The 17,410-nt window shown below is 46.9% G+C and overlaps 1 protein-coding gene across 1 annotated transcript in view; it reads left to right on the plus strand.

The window, feature by feature from the left end:
* The window catches only part of LOC123382218, a gene marked incomplete at its 3' end in the record, with an annotated part of 40,191 nt that overhangs the window by 19,419 nt on the left and 3,362 nt on the right, over window positions 1–17,410 (plus strand). The window contains 1 exon segment of the mRNA XM_045045853.1: window positions 4,461–5,984. Coding sequence (XP_044901788.1) covers window positions 4,461–5,984 — 1,524 coding nt within the window.

Here is a 17,410-nt window from a genome sequence, read left to right on the forward strand (position 1 = left end):
GAAGTGTGTTGTTTACTTTTCAAATAGTTTAGGACTTTCCAGATCTTTCTGTCATTAATTTCCAGTTTAATTCCATTGTGGTCTGAGGGCAGACAGTATGTAATTTCTATTCTAAATTTGTTAAGGTTATAATTTATGGCTCAGAATTTAGTCAATCTTGGTGAATGTTTAATGTGTATTTTTGTATTATTTTTGTATGAAGTAGTCGATAAATGTCAATTATATCCTGTTTGCTGATGATGCTATTTAGCTCATCTGTGTGCTTACCAATTTTCTGACTGCTGCACCTGTCTATTTCTGAGAGAGGGGTGTTGATGTCTCTAACTATGATAGTGAATTCATCTATTTTTCCTTGCACTACTGTCAGTTTTTGCCTCAAATATTTTGACACTCTATTGCTAGCTATGTACCCATTGAGAATTGTTATGTCTTCTTGGAGAATCAACCCCTTATCATTATGTATGCCTTTATCCCTAATACTTTTGTTTCCTTTGAAGTCAGCTCTATCTGATATATGCTACTCCTGCTTTCTTTTCTTTAGTGTTGGCATAGTGTGCTTTTTTTCTATGCATATATTTTATTTTTTTAATTTATTATTTTTTATTTTTTAAAATTTACATCCAAATTAGTTAGCATATAGTGCAAAAATGATTTTAGGAGTGGATTCTTTAGTGCCCCTTACCCATTTAGCTCATCCCTCCTCCCACAACCCCTCCAGAAACCCACAGTTTTTTCTCCATATTTATGAGTCTCTTCTGTTTTGTCTCCCTCCCTGTTTTTATAATATTATTTTTGTTTCCCTTCCCTTATTTTCATCTGTTTTGTCTCTTAAAGTCCTCATATGGGTGAAGTCATATGATTTTTGTCTTTCTCTGACTAATTTCACTTAGCATAATACCCTCCAGTTCCATCCATGTAGTCACAAATGACAAGATTTCATTCTTTTTGATTGCCAAATAATACTCCATTGTATATATATACCACATCTTCTTTATCTATTCATCCATCAATGGACATTTGGGCTCTTTCCATACTCTGTCTATTGTTGATAGTGCTGCTATAAACATGGGGGTGCAAGTATCCCTTCAAAACAGCACACCTGTATCCTGGGGATAAATGCCAACAGTGTAATTGCTGGGCTATATGGTAGTTTTATTTGAGTTTTTTGAGGAACCTCCATACTGTTTTCCAGAGTGGCTGCACCAGCTTGCATTCCCACCAACAATGCAAAAGAGATCCTCTTTCTCCACATCCTCACCAACATCTTTTGTTGCCTGAGCTGTTAATGTTAGCCATTCTGACAGGTGTAAGGTGGTATCTCATTGTGGTTTTGATTTGTATTTCCCTGATGATGACTGATGTTGAGCATTTTTTAATGTGTCGGTTGGTCATCTGGATGTTTTTGGAGAAGTATCTATTCATGTCTTTTGCCCATTTCTTCACTGGATTATTTGTTTTTTGGGTGTTGAGTTTGATAAATTCTTGATAGATTTTGGATACTAGCCCTTTATCTGATATGTCCTTTGCAAATATCTTTTCCCATTCTGTCAGTTGCCTTTTAGTTTTGCTGATTGTTACCTTGGCTGTGCAGAAGCTTTTTATTTTGATGAGGTACCAGTAGTTCATTTTTGCTTTTGTTTCCCTTGCCTCTGGAGATGTGTTGAGTAAGAAGTTGCTGTGGCTCTATGCATTTACTTTTTTTTTTAAATTTTTTTCAACGTTTATTTATTTTTGAGACAGAGAGAGACAGAGCATGAACGGGGGAAGGTCAGAGAGAGAGGGAGACACAGAATCTGAAACAGGCTCCAGGTTCTGAACTGTCAGCACAGAGCCCAATGCGGGGATCAAACTCACGGACCGCGAGATCATGGCCTGAGCCGAAGTTAGATGCCCAACCGACTGAGCCACCCAGGTGCCCCTCTATGCATTTACTTTTAATTTAATGTGTCTTTATATTTAAAATGGGTGTCTTTTAGACAATATTAGTAATGTTTTTGGATCCAGATTTGACAATCCTGGTCTCTCAATTGGTGTATTTAGTTCACTGATATGATTATTGATTATTGATTATTGATTATTGATTAGCTGGGTTTATGTCTACCCTATCTGTTGCTGTTTTCTATTCATTTTCTATTTCTTTGTTTCCATTTTTCCTGCCTTTTATGGTTTTAACTGAGCATTTTGTGATTCTTTTTTTCTCCTTTCTTGGCAAACCAGTTACACTTCTTTTTTAACATTTTTAGTGGTTGCCTTAGATTTTGCAATACATTTATAACTAATCTATTTTTTAATAACACTATACCACTTCATGGATGGTGTGGGTACCTTATAATAACAAAGTGATTCTAATTTCCACCTCTCATCCCTTATATCATCATTGTCACTTCACTTAACCATACATAAGCAGGCATCCACACACATGATGTGTGCATAAGCATACTTTTTGCTATTATAGGGATAAGAAAAATAAAAGTTTTTATTTACCTTTATCTCTTCTAGTGATCTTTCCTTATGTGGATCCAAGTTTCTAATCTATATTACTTTTCTTCTCTCTAAAAACTTCTTTTAACACTTTTTGCAAGGCAGATCTACTGTCAACAAATCTCCATTTTTGTTTGTCTGAGAAAGTCTTCACTTTCACTTTTGAAGGATAATTTCACAAAGTATAGAATTCTAGTTTGGTAATTTTTTTCTCTCAACACCTTAAATATTTCACTGCACATTCTTGTTGTTTGCATGGTTTCTGTATAGTAGTTAGATGTCATTCTTACCTTTGTTATTTTGTAGAGGGGTAAGGTGTTTCTTTAAGGATTTTTTTTTATCTTTGATTTTTGTTTTGTAATTTCAAAATTATATGCCAAGGTGCAGGGTCTTTTCAAACACTTATTCTGCTTTCTGTTCTCTGAACTCCCTGAATCTGTGGTTTGGTGTTTGACATTAATTTGGGGAAATTGTCATTATTATTTCAAATATTTCCTCTGTTCCTTTCTGTCTTTCTTCTCCTTCTAGCATACCCATTATGCATATGTTATACCTTTTGCAGTTGTCCTGAGAAGTCGCAGCCCCCACCTTTCCCACCACAAGACAGGTTGCTACAAAAATAACCGCCTCCATTCCGCTTCTGTAAAACTGCTTGCGCACCCCACCCTAGCCGGAGGGTCCCCAGCCGCTTCGCAACCCGGGCCCCAAGTTGCATCAGCCGAAAGAAACTGCATTTCCCAAGTGTCCCCAGGACAAAATTACCCCCACCCCTAGCCACCACCGAAAAGAGAGCCTATCGCCAACCTGTATGCAAATGTAGCCCAAATGCTATAAAAGACCTGTAACCCCGCTTTTCGAGGCTCTCCCGCTTTCTAACACTGGGGAGCCCTGGTGCACCAGTAAAGACTCTCTGCCGACGTCGGAGTGCCGTGTGGTTCTTTGCGCCAACTCTCATTTCATAGGGCCTAGGAGCTTGGTTCCTAACATTTGGTGCATTGGCCGGGAAGCGAGGGAAGGCAAGAGAACCCCGGCCCCGTCGGTGGATGACTCTCCGGCCCGGGCCACTGACGGACTGACTGAAGACAGACTTCTGTGCCTTTGTCTGCACACAGGTATTGTGTTCTATGTTTTGTCTCTGAACTGTGAATTCTGAGGCCGGCCGGCCACCTCAGTAGGAGTGTTGAAGGAGGACAGACGTGTCCTGAACCTTCACACCCCGGCCCCGAGGGACGCCTCGGTGGTGCTTGTAGAGGAGAACTGACAAGTTCGTCAGACTCCCCAAATCCGAAGGCAGGCCTCCCCTGCCATCTGAATCTGAATACCTGGCCGCGGTTGTTGTCTAGTCTGTGTTGTCTGGTCTGTATCGACATTGTAGTCATATTCGTGTGTGTGTGTGTAAGTGTGCGTGTGTGGACGCGTGGACAGGACGACACAGCCATGGGACAGACACTGACTACTCCTCTATCTTTGACTCTGACTCATTTCTCGGACGTCCAAGCAAGAGCTCACAATCTATCCGTTGAGGTTCGAAAAGGTCGATGGCGAACTTTTTGTTCATCAGAGTGGCCCACCCTATCTGTAGGGTGGCCCCGGGACGGGACTTTTGACCTCTCTGTTATATTACAGGTTAAGACGAAGGTAATGGATCGTGGACCACAAGGTCATCCAGATCAAGTAGCCTATATCCTCACCTGGGAGGATCTCATTCGGAATCCTCCGGCATGGGTGAAACCCTTCCTCCCTTCCTGCCCCCTATCTCAGTCTACCCTCCTTCCCCTGAAAACCTCAAAAGACCGAGCCTCAACCCAAGCTTCAGATCCGCCCAAACCAGTTCTTCCCGATGAGTCCCAAAAGGACCCTCTCCTCCTAGACGCTTTGTCCTCGCCGCCCCACAACCCCCTCTTACAACCTCCACCCTATAATTTACCCCTGGCCCCCGCCTTGTCCCCGGTGCCCCCTACTTCCTCTTCTGCCCCTAGTTCCTCCTCCCCCTCTCCAACTTCCTCCCCCGCCTATGCGTCAGCCCCACCCTCCACTCCAGCCCCACCCAACCTAACTTCCCAGACCCCACCTCGGACCCCCGCCTCCGTCTCCGGCGATCAGACGACCCGAACGGCCCTCCCACTTGGCAATCTTCCCTGTTTCCTCTCCGGACTGTCAACCGGACTATCCAGTATTGGCCATTTTCTGCATCTGATCTTTACAATTGGAAAACTCATAACCCTTCCTTTTCCCAAGAACCCCAAGCCCTAACCTCACTGATAGAATCTATCCTCCTCACACACCAGCCCACCTGGGACGACTGCCAGCAGCTCTTACAGGTCCTTTTGACTACCGAGGAAAGGCAACGAGTTCTCCTGGAGGCCCGGAAAAATGTGCCGGGGCCTGGAGGCTTTCCAACCCAGCTCCCCAACGAAATAGATGAGGGGTTTCCCCTCACCCACCCGGACTGGGACTATGAAACGGCTCCAGGTAGGGAGAGTCTCCGAATCTATCGCCAGGCTCTGTTGGCGGGTCTCAAGGGGGCAGGGAAACGGCCCACCAATTTGGCCAAGGTAAGGACCATAATCCAGGGAAAAGAGGAGAGCCCCGCAGCCTTTATGGAACGGCTTCTAGAGGGGTTTCGGATGTATACTCCATTTAACCCCGAAGCTCCAGAACATAAGGCTACGGTGGCCATGTCGTTCATAGATCAGGCAGTGTCTGATATAAAAGGAAAGCTCCAAAGGTTGGATGGGATCCAAACCTATGGGTTACAAGAACTAGTTAGGGAGGCAGAAAAGGTATATAACAAAAGGGAGACCCCAGAGGAGAAAGAGGCTAGGCTAGCAAAAAAGCAGGAAGAGCGGGAGGAACGGAGGGATTGAAAGAGAGATAAACATTTAACCAAAATCCTGGCCGCTGTAGTGACAGAAAACAGAACAGGAAAGTCAGGGGAAACGAAGAGGCGGCCCAAAGTAGGAAAAGACCAGTGTGCCTATTGCAAAGAACGCGGGCACTGGATCAAAGACTGCCCTAAGCGCCCCAGGGACTCAAAGAAATCTACCCCTGTGCTCACCTTGGGCGAAGAGAGCGAATAGGGATGTCAGGGCTCCGGAGCCCCCCCCGAGCCCCGGCTAACTCTATCTGTAGGGGGGCATCCCACCACCTTCCTGGTGGACACAGGAGCTCAACACTCGGTCTTAACCAAGGCAAACGGGCCTCTGTCCTCTCGTACTTCTTGGGTTCAAGGAGCGACAGAAAGAAAAATTCACAAATGGACTAACCACCGTACAGTTGACTTAGGGCAAGGGACAGTGACACACTCTTTTCTGGTAGTACCCGAATGCCCATACCCCCTTTTAGGACGAGACCTCCTAACCAAGCTTGGAGTTCAGATCCACTTCTCCAAAGCGGGGGCCCAAGTGCTAAACCGGGATGGCCAGCCTATCCAAGTCTTAACAGTGTCCTTACAAGACGAACACAGACTTTTTGAAACTCCGGTCACCACTAACCTCCTCGAAGCCTGGCTGCAGGATTTTCCCCAGGCCTGGGCAGAAACGGGAGGGCTCGGACGAGCCAAATGCCAAGCCCCAATCATAATTGACCTAAAACCCACAGCAATGCCTGTGTCTATCAGGCAATATCCCATGAGCAAGGAAGCTCATATGGGCATTCAGCCACACATGACCAGATTTCTAGAGCTTGGGGTCCTGCGACCTTGCCGCTCACCTTGGAATACCCCTCTCTTACCAGTGAAAAAACCTGGTACTCGGGACTACAGGCCCGTCCAAGACTTAAGGGAAGTCAACAAAAGGACTATGGATATCCATCCTACGGTCCCCAATCCCTATAACTTGCTCAGCACCCTGAGCCCAGACCGCACCTGGTACACAGTACTGGACCTAAAAGATGCATTCTTTTGCTTACCCTTGGCCCCCCAGAGCCAGGAACTGTTTGCTTTCGAATGGAGGGACCCTGAAAGAGGAATCTCAGGCCAATTAACCTGGACCCGCTTACCCCAAGGGTTCAAAAACTCCCCCACTCTCTTTGATGAGGCTCTCCACAGGGACCTAACTGACTTCCGGACTCAACATCCAGAAGTAACTCTACTCCAATATGTGGATGACCTTCTTCTGGCCGCCCCCACAAAGGAAGCCTGCATACGAGGTACCAAACATCTGCTTCGGGAATTGGGAGAAAAAGGATACCGGGCATCCGCCAAGAAGGCCCAGATTTGCCAAACCAAGGTAACCTACCTGGGGTACATACTGAGTGAGGGGAAAAGATGGCTCACCCCTGGGCGAATAGAAACTGTGGCTCGCATTCCGCCGCCCCAGAACCCCAGAGAGGTACGTGAATTCCTGGGAACTGCTGGGTTCTGTCGCTTATGGATACCTGGGTTCGCTGAGCTAGCCGCCCCCCTCTATGCCCTCACGAAAGAGAGTGCACCCTTCACCTGGCAGGAAAAACATCAGTCAGCCTTTAAGGCCCTAAAAGAGGCCCTCCTCTCCGCCCCGGCTCTCGGGTTGCCAGACACCTCCAAGCCCTTTACCCTCTTCATAGACGAGAAACAAGGAATTGCCAAAGGAGTTCTAACCCAAAAATTAGGGCCCTGGAAGAGGCCAGTAGCATACCTGTCCAAAAAGTTGGACCCTGTGGCAGCGGGGTGGCCCCCATGTCTTCGTATCATGGCAGCCACTGCTATGCTGGTCAAGGACTCTGCCAAATTAACCCTTGGACAGCCACTAACTGTTATCACCCCGCATGCTTTAGAGGCCATAGTGCGGCAGCCACCGGACCGATGGATAACCAACGCACGCCTAACTCACTACCAGGCCCTCCTACTGGACACAGACCGCGTCCAATTTGGACCTCCGGTTACCTTGAACCCTGCCACGTTGCTACCGGCACCGGAAGACCAACAGAGCGCACACGATTGCCGGCAAGTACTGGCTGAGACCCATGGGACACGGGAAGACCTTAAAGATCAAGAGCTCCCAGATGCGGATCACTCTTGGTATACGGACGGGAGCAGTTACATCGACTCAGGTACCCGGAGGGCGGGAGCAGCGGTAGTAGATGGCCACCACATCATATGGGCACAATCACTACCTCCTGGCACGTCTGCACAAAAGGCTGAGCTGATAGCGCTCACCAAGGCCCTAGAACTATCCGAAGGGAAAAAGGCTAACATATACACGGATAGCCGATATGCCTTTGCAACGGCTCATACACATGGGAGTATTTACGAAAGAAGGGGCCTACTAACCTCAGAAGGAAAAGAAATTAAAAACAAAGCTGAAATCATTGCATTATTAAAGGCCCTTTTTCTTCCCCGAAGAGTAGCCATAATTCATTGCCCCGGGCATCAGAAAGGACAAGACCCAATTGCAACAGGAAATAGACAGGCAGACCAAGTAGCCAGGCAAGTCGCTGTGGCAGAAACGTTGACTTTGACCACAAAGCTTGAAGAAACCAATCTTACGACCAACAAATATGCTTACACCCCAGATGACCAGGAAGAGGCAAAGGCCATAGGGGCTGTACTGAATCAGGACACTAAAGACTGGGAAAAAGAAGGAAAGATAGTCCTTCCCCGAAAGGAAGCCCTGGCAATGATCCAACAAATGCACGCCTGGACGCATTTAAGTAATCGGAAGCTGAAGTCACTGATTGAAAAAACTGACTTCTTAATCCCTAAGGCAGGCACCCTCATAGAACAGGTAACCTCCGCCTCTAAGGTCTGTCAACAGGTAAACGCTGGGGCTACCCGAGTGCCAGAAGGAAAACGGACTCGTGGTAACCGCCCAGGAGTCTATTGGGAAATAGACTTTACTGAAGTAAAGCCTCACTATGCGGGGTATAAGTACTTATTAGTGTTTGTAGACACCTTTTCAGGATGGGTAGAAGCCTACCCCACCCGACAAGAAACGGCACACGTGGTAGCCAAAAAGATTTTAGAAGAAATCTTCCCCAGATTTGGACTTCCCAAGGTAATCGGGTCAGACAACGGGCCGGCCTTCGTTTCCCAGGTAAGTCAGGGGTTCGCCAGGACACTGGGGATTAATTGGAAATTACACTGTGCATATAGGCCCCAGAGCTCAGGACAGGTAGAAAGAATGAATAGAACAATAAAAGAGACCCTTACCAAATTGACCTTAGAGACTGGCTTAAAAGATTGGAGAAGAGCCCGAAATACGCCCAACCGTTTCGGGCTCACTCCATATGAAATCCTTTATGGGGGACCCCCCCTTTGTCAACCTTGCTCAATTCCTTCTCCCCCTCCGATCCTAAGACTGACTTACAGGCCCGACTAAAGGGGCTGCAAGCGGTGCAGGCCCAAATCTGGGCCCCCCTGGCCGAACTGTACCGACCAGGACATCCACAAATTAGCCACCCATTCCAGGTAGGAGACTCCGTGTACGTCCGGCGGCACCGCTCTCAAGGTTTAGAGCCTCGCTGGAGGGGACCTTACATCGTCCTGCTGACCACGCCCACCGCCATAAAGGTTGGCGGGATCGCCGCCTGGATTCACGCATCGCACGCCAAGGCAACCCCAAGGACCCCTGGACCAGAGACTCCTGAAACCTGGAAGCTCCACCGCTCGGAGAACCCTCTTAAGATAAGACTCTCCCATGTCTGACTGCTAATCTACCTTCTCCCCTCGCGCCGCCCGCCCTTATCCCTGTACAAACCCAAAATGAAACTCCCAACTGTAATGGTCATTCTGTGTAACCTAACAGTGGTTCGGGCAGGGTTTGACGACCCCCGCAAGGCTAGGGCATTAGTACAAAAACTACATGGTAAACCCTGTGAGTGTAGCGGGGGGCAAGTATCCGAGGCCCCACCGAACTCCATCCAACAGGTAACTTGCTCAGGCAAGAAGGCCTATTTAATGACCAACCAAAAATGGAAATGCAGAGTTACTCCAAGAGATCTCACCCCCAGCGGGGGGGAACTCCAGGACTGTCCCTGTAACACTTTCCAGGACTCGATGCACAGCTCTTGTTATACTGAATACCGGCAATGCAGGGCAAATAATGAGACATACTACACGGCTACATTGCTTAAAACACGGCCTGGGAGCATCAATGAGATACAGGTATTAGGAAGCTCTAACCAGCCCTTACAATCCCCTTGTAGGGGCTCTATAAATCAGCCCGTTTGTTGGAGTGCCACCGCCCCCATACATATCTCTGATGGTGGGGGGCCCCTAGATACTAAAAGAGTGTGGGCAGTCCAAAAAAGGTTAGAAAAAATTCATAGGGCTATGCATCTTGAACTTCAATACCACCCCTTAGCCCTGCCCAAAGTCAGAGATGACCTTAGCCTTGATGCACAGACTTTTGATATCCTGAATACCACTTTTGGGTTACTCCAGATGTCCAACTTTAGCCTTGCCCAAGATTGTTGGCTCTGTTTAAAACTAGGTATCCCTACCCCTCTTGCGATACCCACAATCCCACCCACTCCCTCCTTAACCTACTCCTTAGCAGACTCCCTAGCGAATGCCTCCTGTCAGATTATTCCTCCCCTCTTGGTTCAGCCGATGCAGTTCTCCAACTCGTCTTGCTTATCTTCCCCTTTCATTAACGGTACGGAACAAACAGACCTAGGTGCAGTCACCTTTACTAACTGCACCTCTGTAGCCAATGTCAGTAGTCCCTTATGTGCCCTAAACGGGTCAGTCTTCCTCTGTGGAAACAACATGGCGTACACCTATTTACCCCAAAACTGGACAGGGCTTTGTGTCCAAGCCTCCCTCCTCCCCGACATTGACATCATCCCGGGGGATGAGCCAGTCCCCATTCCTGCCATAGATCATTACATACGTAGGCCTAAACGAGCTGTACAGTTCATCCCTTTACTAACTGGACTGGGAATCACCGCAGCATTCACCACAGGAGCTACGGGCCTAGGTGTCTCTGTCACCCAGTATGCAAAATTATCCCATCAGTTAATATCTGATGTCCAAATCTTATCTGGTACCATACAAGATTTACAAGACCAGGTAGACTCGTTAGCTGATGTAGTTCTCCAAAATAGGAGGGGACTAGACCTACTAATGGCAGAACAAGGAGGAATTTGTTTAGCCCTACAAGAAAAATGCTGTTTTTATGCTAACAAGTCAGGAATTGTTAGAGACAAAATAAAAACCCTACAAGAAGAATTAGAAAAACGTAGAAAAGACCTAGCATCCAACCCTCTCTGGACCGGGCTACAGGGTTTTCTTCCGTATCTCCTGCCTCTCTTGGGGCCCCTACTCGTCCTCCTACTCATACTAACCGTTGGGCCATGCATTTTCAGACGCCTCATGGCCTTCATTAATGACAGACTCAATGTTGTACATGCTATGGTGCTGGCCCAACAATACCAAGCACTCAAAGCTGAGGAAGAAGCTCAGGATTGAGCTTCTGGGACAAAAGCAGGGGGGAATGAGAAGTCGCAGCCCCCACCTTTCCCACCACAAGACAGGTTGCTACAAAAATAACCGCCTCCATTCCGCTTCTGTAAAACTGCTTGCGCACCCCACCCTAGCCGGAGGGTCCCCAGCCGCTTCGCAACCCGGGCCCCAAGTTGCATCAGCCGAAAGAAACTGCATTTCCCAAGTGTCCCCAGGACAAAATTACCCCCACCCCTAGCCACCACCGAAAAGAGAGCCTATCGCCAACCTGTATGCAAATGTAGCCCAAATGCTATAAAAGACTTGTAACCCCGCTTTTCGAGGCTCTCCCGCTTTCTAACACTGGGGAGCCCTGGTGCACCAGTAAAGACTCTCTGCCGACGTCGGAGTGCCGTGTGGTTCTTTGCGCCAACTCTCATTTCATAGGGCCTAGGAGCTTGGTTCCTAACAGTCCCACATTCCTTGGGATATTCTCTTCTTTTGTTTTTCAGTCTTTGTTCTTTTTGCTTTGTGGCTTTCAAAGAGTCTATTGATACATCCTCTAGTTCAGAGATTCTTTTGTCAGCTATGTCTAATCTACTAAAAAGCTAGTCAAAGGCATTCATTGCTGTTATAGTTTTTTTTTTCTTTAATCTCTAGTATTTCTTTTTGGTTATTTATTGGGATTTTCTTCTCTGTTATTGCATTGCCTAGCTCTTTTGCATGCTGTCTGCTTTATCAATTAGATTCCCTTAGCATATCAATCATAGTTGTTTTAAATTCAAAGTCTGGTAATTCCCACATCCCTGCAATATCTGGTTCTGTTGCTTACTTTGTTTGAATTATGCTTTTTGGTAGGTCTTGTAAATTTGTTTGGCAAACAAATTTTTGTCTTGATAGGCAGACAAGATGTACTGGGGACAAGGAATTGCTATACACATCATTTAGTAATGCGGTAGTAAAATGTGGTGGGAGAAGGAACATTCCATAGTCTTATGATTAGGTCAGTCTTTTAGTGAACATGTGCCTCTGGACTGTAACTTCACAGGTGTTTGTCAGGTCCCCACCTCTCATCTCTCACCTGTCTCCCTTTAGGTAGGACAGGATGGTTAGAAACAGCTGCAGTTGAGCATTTCTCTTCCCATGTGGAAGGCTGGAGCCAGCTGGACCTGGGTATTTTCCTTTCTCAGTCTAGTTAGGCTCTGATAATACCATAAGAGTGTTGTTATTTTGTTGTTATGATTGTTATTATGATTTGTTAGTATTATTTTGTATAATATGTCCCCTAAAAGCAAGGTTACACTTTCCTCAGGTGTTTAGTGGAAGAATATTGGTAATCTTGAAGCTGGGGCAGGGGGGAGGGGGAAAGACTGGGATGGGCTAGTGAATAGAACAGTGGTAGGTGTGTCTCCTCTATGACACCCTTCTTTGGGGAATTCTGTGTATGATTCTTGCCTTATGTGCTGATATTAGAATATAATTCTTTGTCAGATGTGACCCTGCTAAATTTTGTTTGTTTGTTTGTTTGTTTTCTGCTTCTCATGGGCAAGGATGTGATAACTTCTTGCAAACCTTAGCATTACAGACACCTGCAAGAACTTTTCAGTAGGGCAGTTGGTTTCATTAAGGCTGGGCCTCTTCTTCCTTGGATGTCTGATTGAAAGGAAATCCAAATCTCTTGTTGTTCAGGTGGGAAATTCTGAGGCCCAGAGTTGGGAGATGGTTTTCACAGGACCCAGGGTGAGTTTCTAAGAGAAATGGGATGAAACACCACTTCTCATTCTTTCAGCCAAATTCACATTCATTTTACCTGTTTGACATTTTTGACTGGAGGTTCCAACTAAAAATAGTGACCCAGTTACAAGCAGTAACTGGGAAACTCAACCTCAGGCATTGGTAGCTGTATTTTTTCCCCCAGTCTTACTCTGCAGGCGTCATTAACATACACATCACTCTCCAGCTGCCTCTGCAGTGGCAGGATGATTGAAAACAAAAGAAGATAGTGCTGAGGCTTGCCAGGCTTTGTTGAAAGATTCAAACAGTATTCCTCCAGCCTGGTGGTTAATTGCCAGACTCTCAGCAGCTTTGAAGACTTGAGCCTAAGAGCCTTCATCAAAAGTGAGCAGCCACTGCATGAGCCAGTCATGAATATGAGGGTTCTGAGAGGTGCTCCTGCTGTGGGGCTTGGGTGAGATGAGGGGCACAGGAGATAGGAGGCAAAGTAGGGCATTGTAGTGAACCACCCTAGCCAAGACTTACTATTTATTGGACTATTTATTTGGCCAGCTTAGCAAAAATCACTGGGCATAGGTTTTTCTTTCGTTGGTTTTTTTTTTCAGTTTTAATTTAATTCCAGTTAATTAACATATAGTGTTATATTAGTTTCAGGTGTACAAAATAGTGATTCAACAATTCCATACATCACCCAGTGCTCATCACAATGGGTGTAGTCCTTAAACCACATCACCTATCTCACCCATTCCCCACCGACCTCCCCTCTGGTAACCATCAATTTATTCTCTATAATTAATAATCTGCTTCTTGGTTTATCTCTCTTTTTTTTCCCTTTGCTCATTTGTTTTGTTTCTTAAATTCCACATGTGAGTGAAATCGTATGGTATTTGTCTTTCCCTGACTGACTTATTTTGCTTAGCATAACACTCTAGCTCCATCCATGTTGTTGCATATGGCAAGTTTTCATTCTTTTTTATGGATACTTGGGTTGCTTCCATATCTTGGCTATTATAGATAATGCTGCTATAAACATTAGGGTGCATGTATCCTTTTGAATTAGTATTTTTGTAATTTTTGGTAAATACCCAGTAGTGTGATTGCTGGGTTATAAGGTAGTTCTATTTTTTAACTTTTCAAGGGAACTCTATTCTGTTTTCCACAGTGGCTACACCAGTTTGCATTCCTACCAACAATGCATAACTGTTCCCTTTTCTTCACATCCTTGCCAATACCTGTTGTTTCTTGTATTGTTGATTTTAGCCATTTTGACAGGTGAGATGATATCTCATTGTAGTTTTGATTTGCATTTCCCTGATGGTAAGTGATGATGAACATCTTTTCATGTATCTGTTGGTCATCTCAATGTCTCCTTTGGAGAAATATTTGTTCATCTTCTACCTATTTTTTAAATTGTATTATTTGGGGGCACACCTGGGTGGCTCAGTTGGTTAAACGTCTGACTTCGACTTACGTCATGATTTCATGGTTCATGCGTTCAAGCCCTGCATTGGGCTCTGTGCTGACAACTCAGAGCCTGAAGCCTGCTTTGGATTCTCTGCCTCCCTCTTTCCCTGCCCTCCCCCCGTTCTCACTCTGTCTCTCTCTCAAAAATAAATAAACATTAAAACAATTTTTAAGTAAATAAATAAATTGGATTATTTGGTTTTTAGACGTTGAGGATTTTTTGTTGTTGTTGTTAAATTTGTTTATTTATTTTTGAGAGAGAGAGAACAAGCAGAGGATGGACAGAAAGGGGAAAGGGGAACACAGAATCCAAAGCAGGCTCTGAACGGTCAGTGAAGAGCCCAACGCGAGGCTCTAACCCACAAACTGCGAGATCATGACCTGAGGTGAATTTGGATGCTTAACTGACTGAACCACCCAGGTGCCTCTAGATGTTGAGTTTTTTAAGTTCTTTATATATTTTGGATACTAACCCTTTATTGGATATGGTTGCGTTTTAGTTTTGCTGATTATTTCCTTTGCTGTGCAGAAGCTTTCTATTTTAATGTAGTGCAAATCGTTTATTTTTGCTTTTGTTTTCTTTGCCTCAGGAGACATCTAGGGAAAATTTGACCCATGTCAAAGAATTTACTGCTTGTGTTCCCTTCTAAGATATTTATGGTTTTAGGTCTCACATTTAGGTCTTTAATCTGTGGTGGATTTATTTTTGTGTATGGTATAAGAAAGTGGTGAACTGTGCTTTTCATTTAGGAAAAAAGGGTCCCATAGGGGTCTGGGACACTCAGAGTATTAGGAATTTCCCTAGAAGGCAGCATGAAGAGCTCCCAGCCTGTCTTCCCTGAGCACACCTGGGCAATACCTCATTGCCTTTAGGTATGTATCTTAGTCCTTCTTGGGGCCCAAGGCCATGGTTAAGGGTTATAGGGCTTGTGTTCCCCCTCTCCTCTCCGAGGCCAGCACAGGGTGTCATGTCTAAGACACATGCTTTAGTGTATTACAGTCGACTTTTCTATCTTAGAGGAGAGGCTGCTGCCCACTTTCCTACTCATATCCTTGAATACTCCTGAGGTCATCCTAGACCTTGCTTAAAATATGGGCCTGGGTGGAAGAAATGTGAGCAATGGATGTAGAAGAGACTCATTTACTCTCATGATTGTGAAAGACCCCTGCTTAGCTTAATAACACACCCCCACCCTATCTTCAGTTCCGTAACGCCTCACTTGCAGGGCTTGCACTTCCACCAGTTGACAAACAGGATATCTGCAGTTAGACATCCGTACCCTGGGAGAGCTGTACCCCCCACCTTTCCCTACGCAAGACAGGGACAGGTTTTCACATAAATAACGATGACCGCTTTCATCTCGCTTCTGTAAACCTGCTTGCGCTCCCAAACCGGAGGTCCCCTGCCGCTTCGCACCCGGGCTCCAAGTTGCATCTGCCGAGAGAAACTCCATTTCCCAAGCTTTCCCAGGACGAAATTACCCCCAACCCTAACCACCACCGAGCAGAGAGCCTACCACCAGCCTGTATGCAAATGTAACTCAAAATGGTATAAAAGACCTGTAACCCCGTATATCGGGGCTCTCCCGCTTTCCAACACTGGGGAGCCCTGGTGCACCAGTAAAGACTCTCTGCCGACGTCGGAGTGCCGTGTGGTTCTTTGCGCCAACTCTCATTCCATAGGGCTTAGGAGCTTGGCTCCTAACATTTGGTGCGTTGGCCGGGAAACCGAGGGAAGGCAAGAGAACCCCGGCCCCGTCGGTGGATGACTCTCCGGCCCGGGCCACTGACGGACTGACTGAAGACAGACTTCTGTGCCTTTGTCTACACACAGGTATTGTGTTCTATGTTTTGTCTCTGAACTGTGAATTCTGAGGCCGGCCGGCCACCTCAGTAGGAGTGTTGAAGGAGGACAGACGTGTCCTGAACCTTCACACCCCAGCCCCGAGGGACGCCTCGGTGGTGTTTGTAGGGGAGAACTGACAAGTTCGTCAGACTCCCCAAATCCGTAGGCAGGCCTCCCCTGCCATCTGAATCTGAATACCTGGCCGCGGCTCCTTGGTTGTTGTCTAGTCTGTGTTGTCTGGTCTGTATCGACATTGTAGTCATATTCGTGTGTGTGTGTGTAAGTGTGCGTGTGTGGACGCGTGGACAGGACGACACAGCCATGGGACAGACACTGACTACTCCTCTATCTTTGACTCTGACTCATTTCTCGGACGTCCAGGCAAGAGCTCGCAATCTATCCGTTGAGGTTCGAAAAGGTCGATGGCGAACTTTTTGTTCATCGGAGTGGCCCACCCTATCTGTAGGGTGGCCCCGGGACGGGACTTTTGACCTCTTTGTTATATTACAGGTTAAGACAAAGGTAATGGATCCTGGACCACAAGGTCATCCAGATCAAGTGGCCTATATCCTCACCTGGGAGGATCTCATCCGGAATCCTCCGGCATGGGTGAAACCCTTCCTTCCTTCCTGCCCCACTTCTCAGTCTACCCTCCTTCCCCTGAAAACCTCCAAAAACCGAGCCTCAACCCAAACTCCAGATCCGCCCAAACCGGTTTTTCCCGATGAGTCCCAAAGGGACTCCCTCCTCCTAGACGCTTTGTCTTCGCCGCCCCACGCCCCCGAAGAGACTTCACCGCCCCACAACCCCCTCTTACTACCTCCACCCTATAATTCACCCCTGGCCCCCGTCTCCGTCCTGTCCCCGGTGCCCCCTACTTCCCCTCCTGCCTCCAGTTCCTCCTCCCCCTCCCCAACTTCTTCCCCCGCCTGTACGTCAGCCCCATCCTCTACTCCAGCCCCACCCGATCTAACTCCCCAGACCCCACCTCAGACCCCCCGCCTCCGTCTCCGGCGATCGGACGACCCGAACGGCCCTCCCACTTGGCAATCTTCCCTGTTTCCTCTCCGGACAGTCAACCGGACTGTCCAATATTGGCCATTTTCTGCATCCGATCTCTATAATTGGAAAACTCATAACCCTTCCTTTTCCCAAGAACCCCAGGCCCTAACCTCACTAATAGAGTCTATCCTCCTCACACACCAGCCTACCTGGGACGACTGCCAGCAGCTCTTACAGGTCCTTTTGACTACCGAGGAAAGGCAACGAGTTCTCCTGGAGGCCCGGAAAAATGTGCCGGGGCCTGGAGGTCTTCCAACTCAGCTTCCCAATGAAATAGATGAAGGGTTTCCCCTCACCCGCCTGGACTGGGACTATGAAACGGCTCCAGGTAGGGAGAGTCTCCGAATCTATCGCCAGGCTCTGTTGGCGGGTCTCAAGGGGGCAGGGAAACGGCCCACCAATTTGGCCAAGGTAAGGACCATAATCCAAGGAAAAGAGGAGAGCCCCGCAGCCTTTAT

This window comes from Felis catus, chromosome E2 (genome assembly GCF_018350175.1).
Source record: "Felis catus isolate Fca126 chromosome E2, F.catus_Fca126_mat1.0, whole genome shotgun sequence".
Taxonomy (NCBI): domain Eukaryota; kingdom Metazoa; phylum Chordata; class Mammalia; order Carnivora; family Felidae; genus Felis; species Felis catus.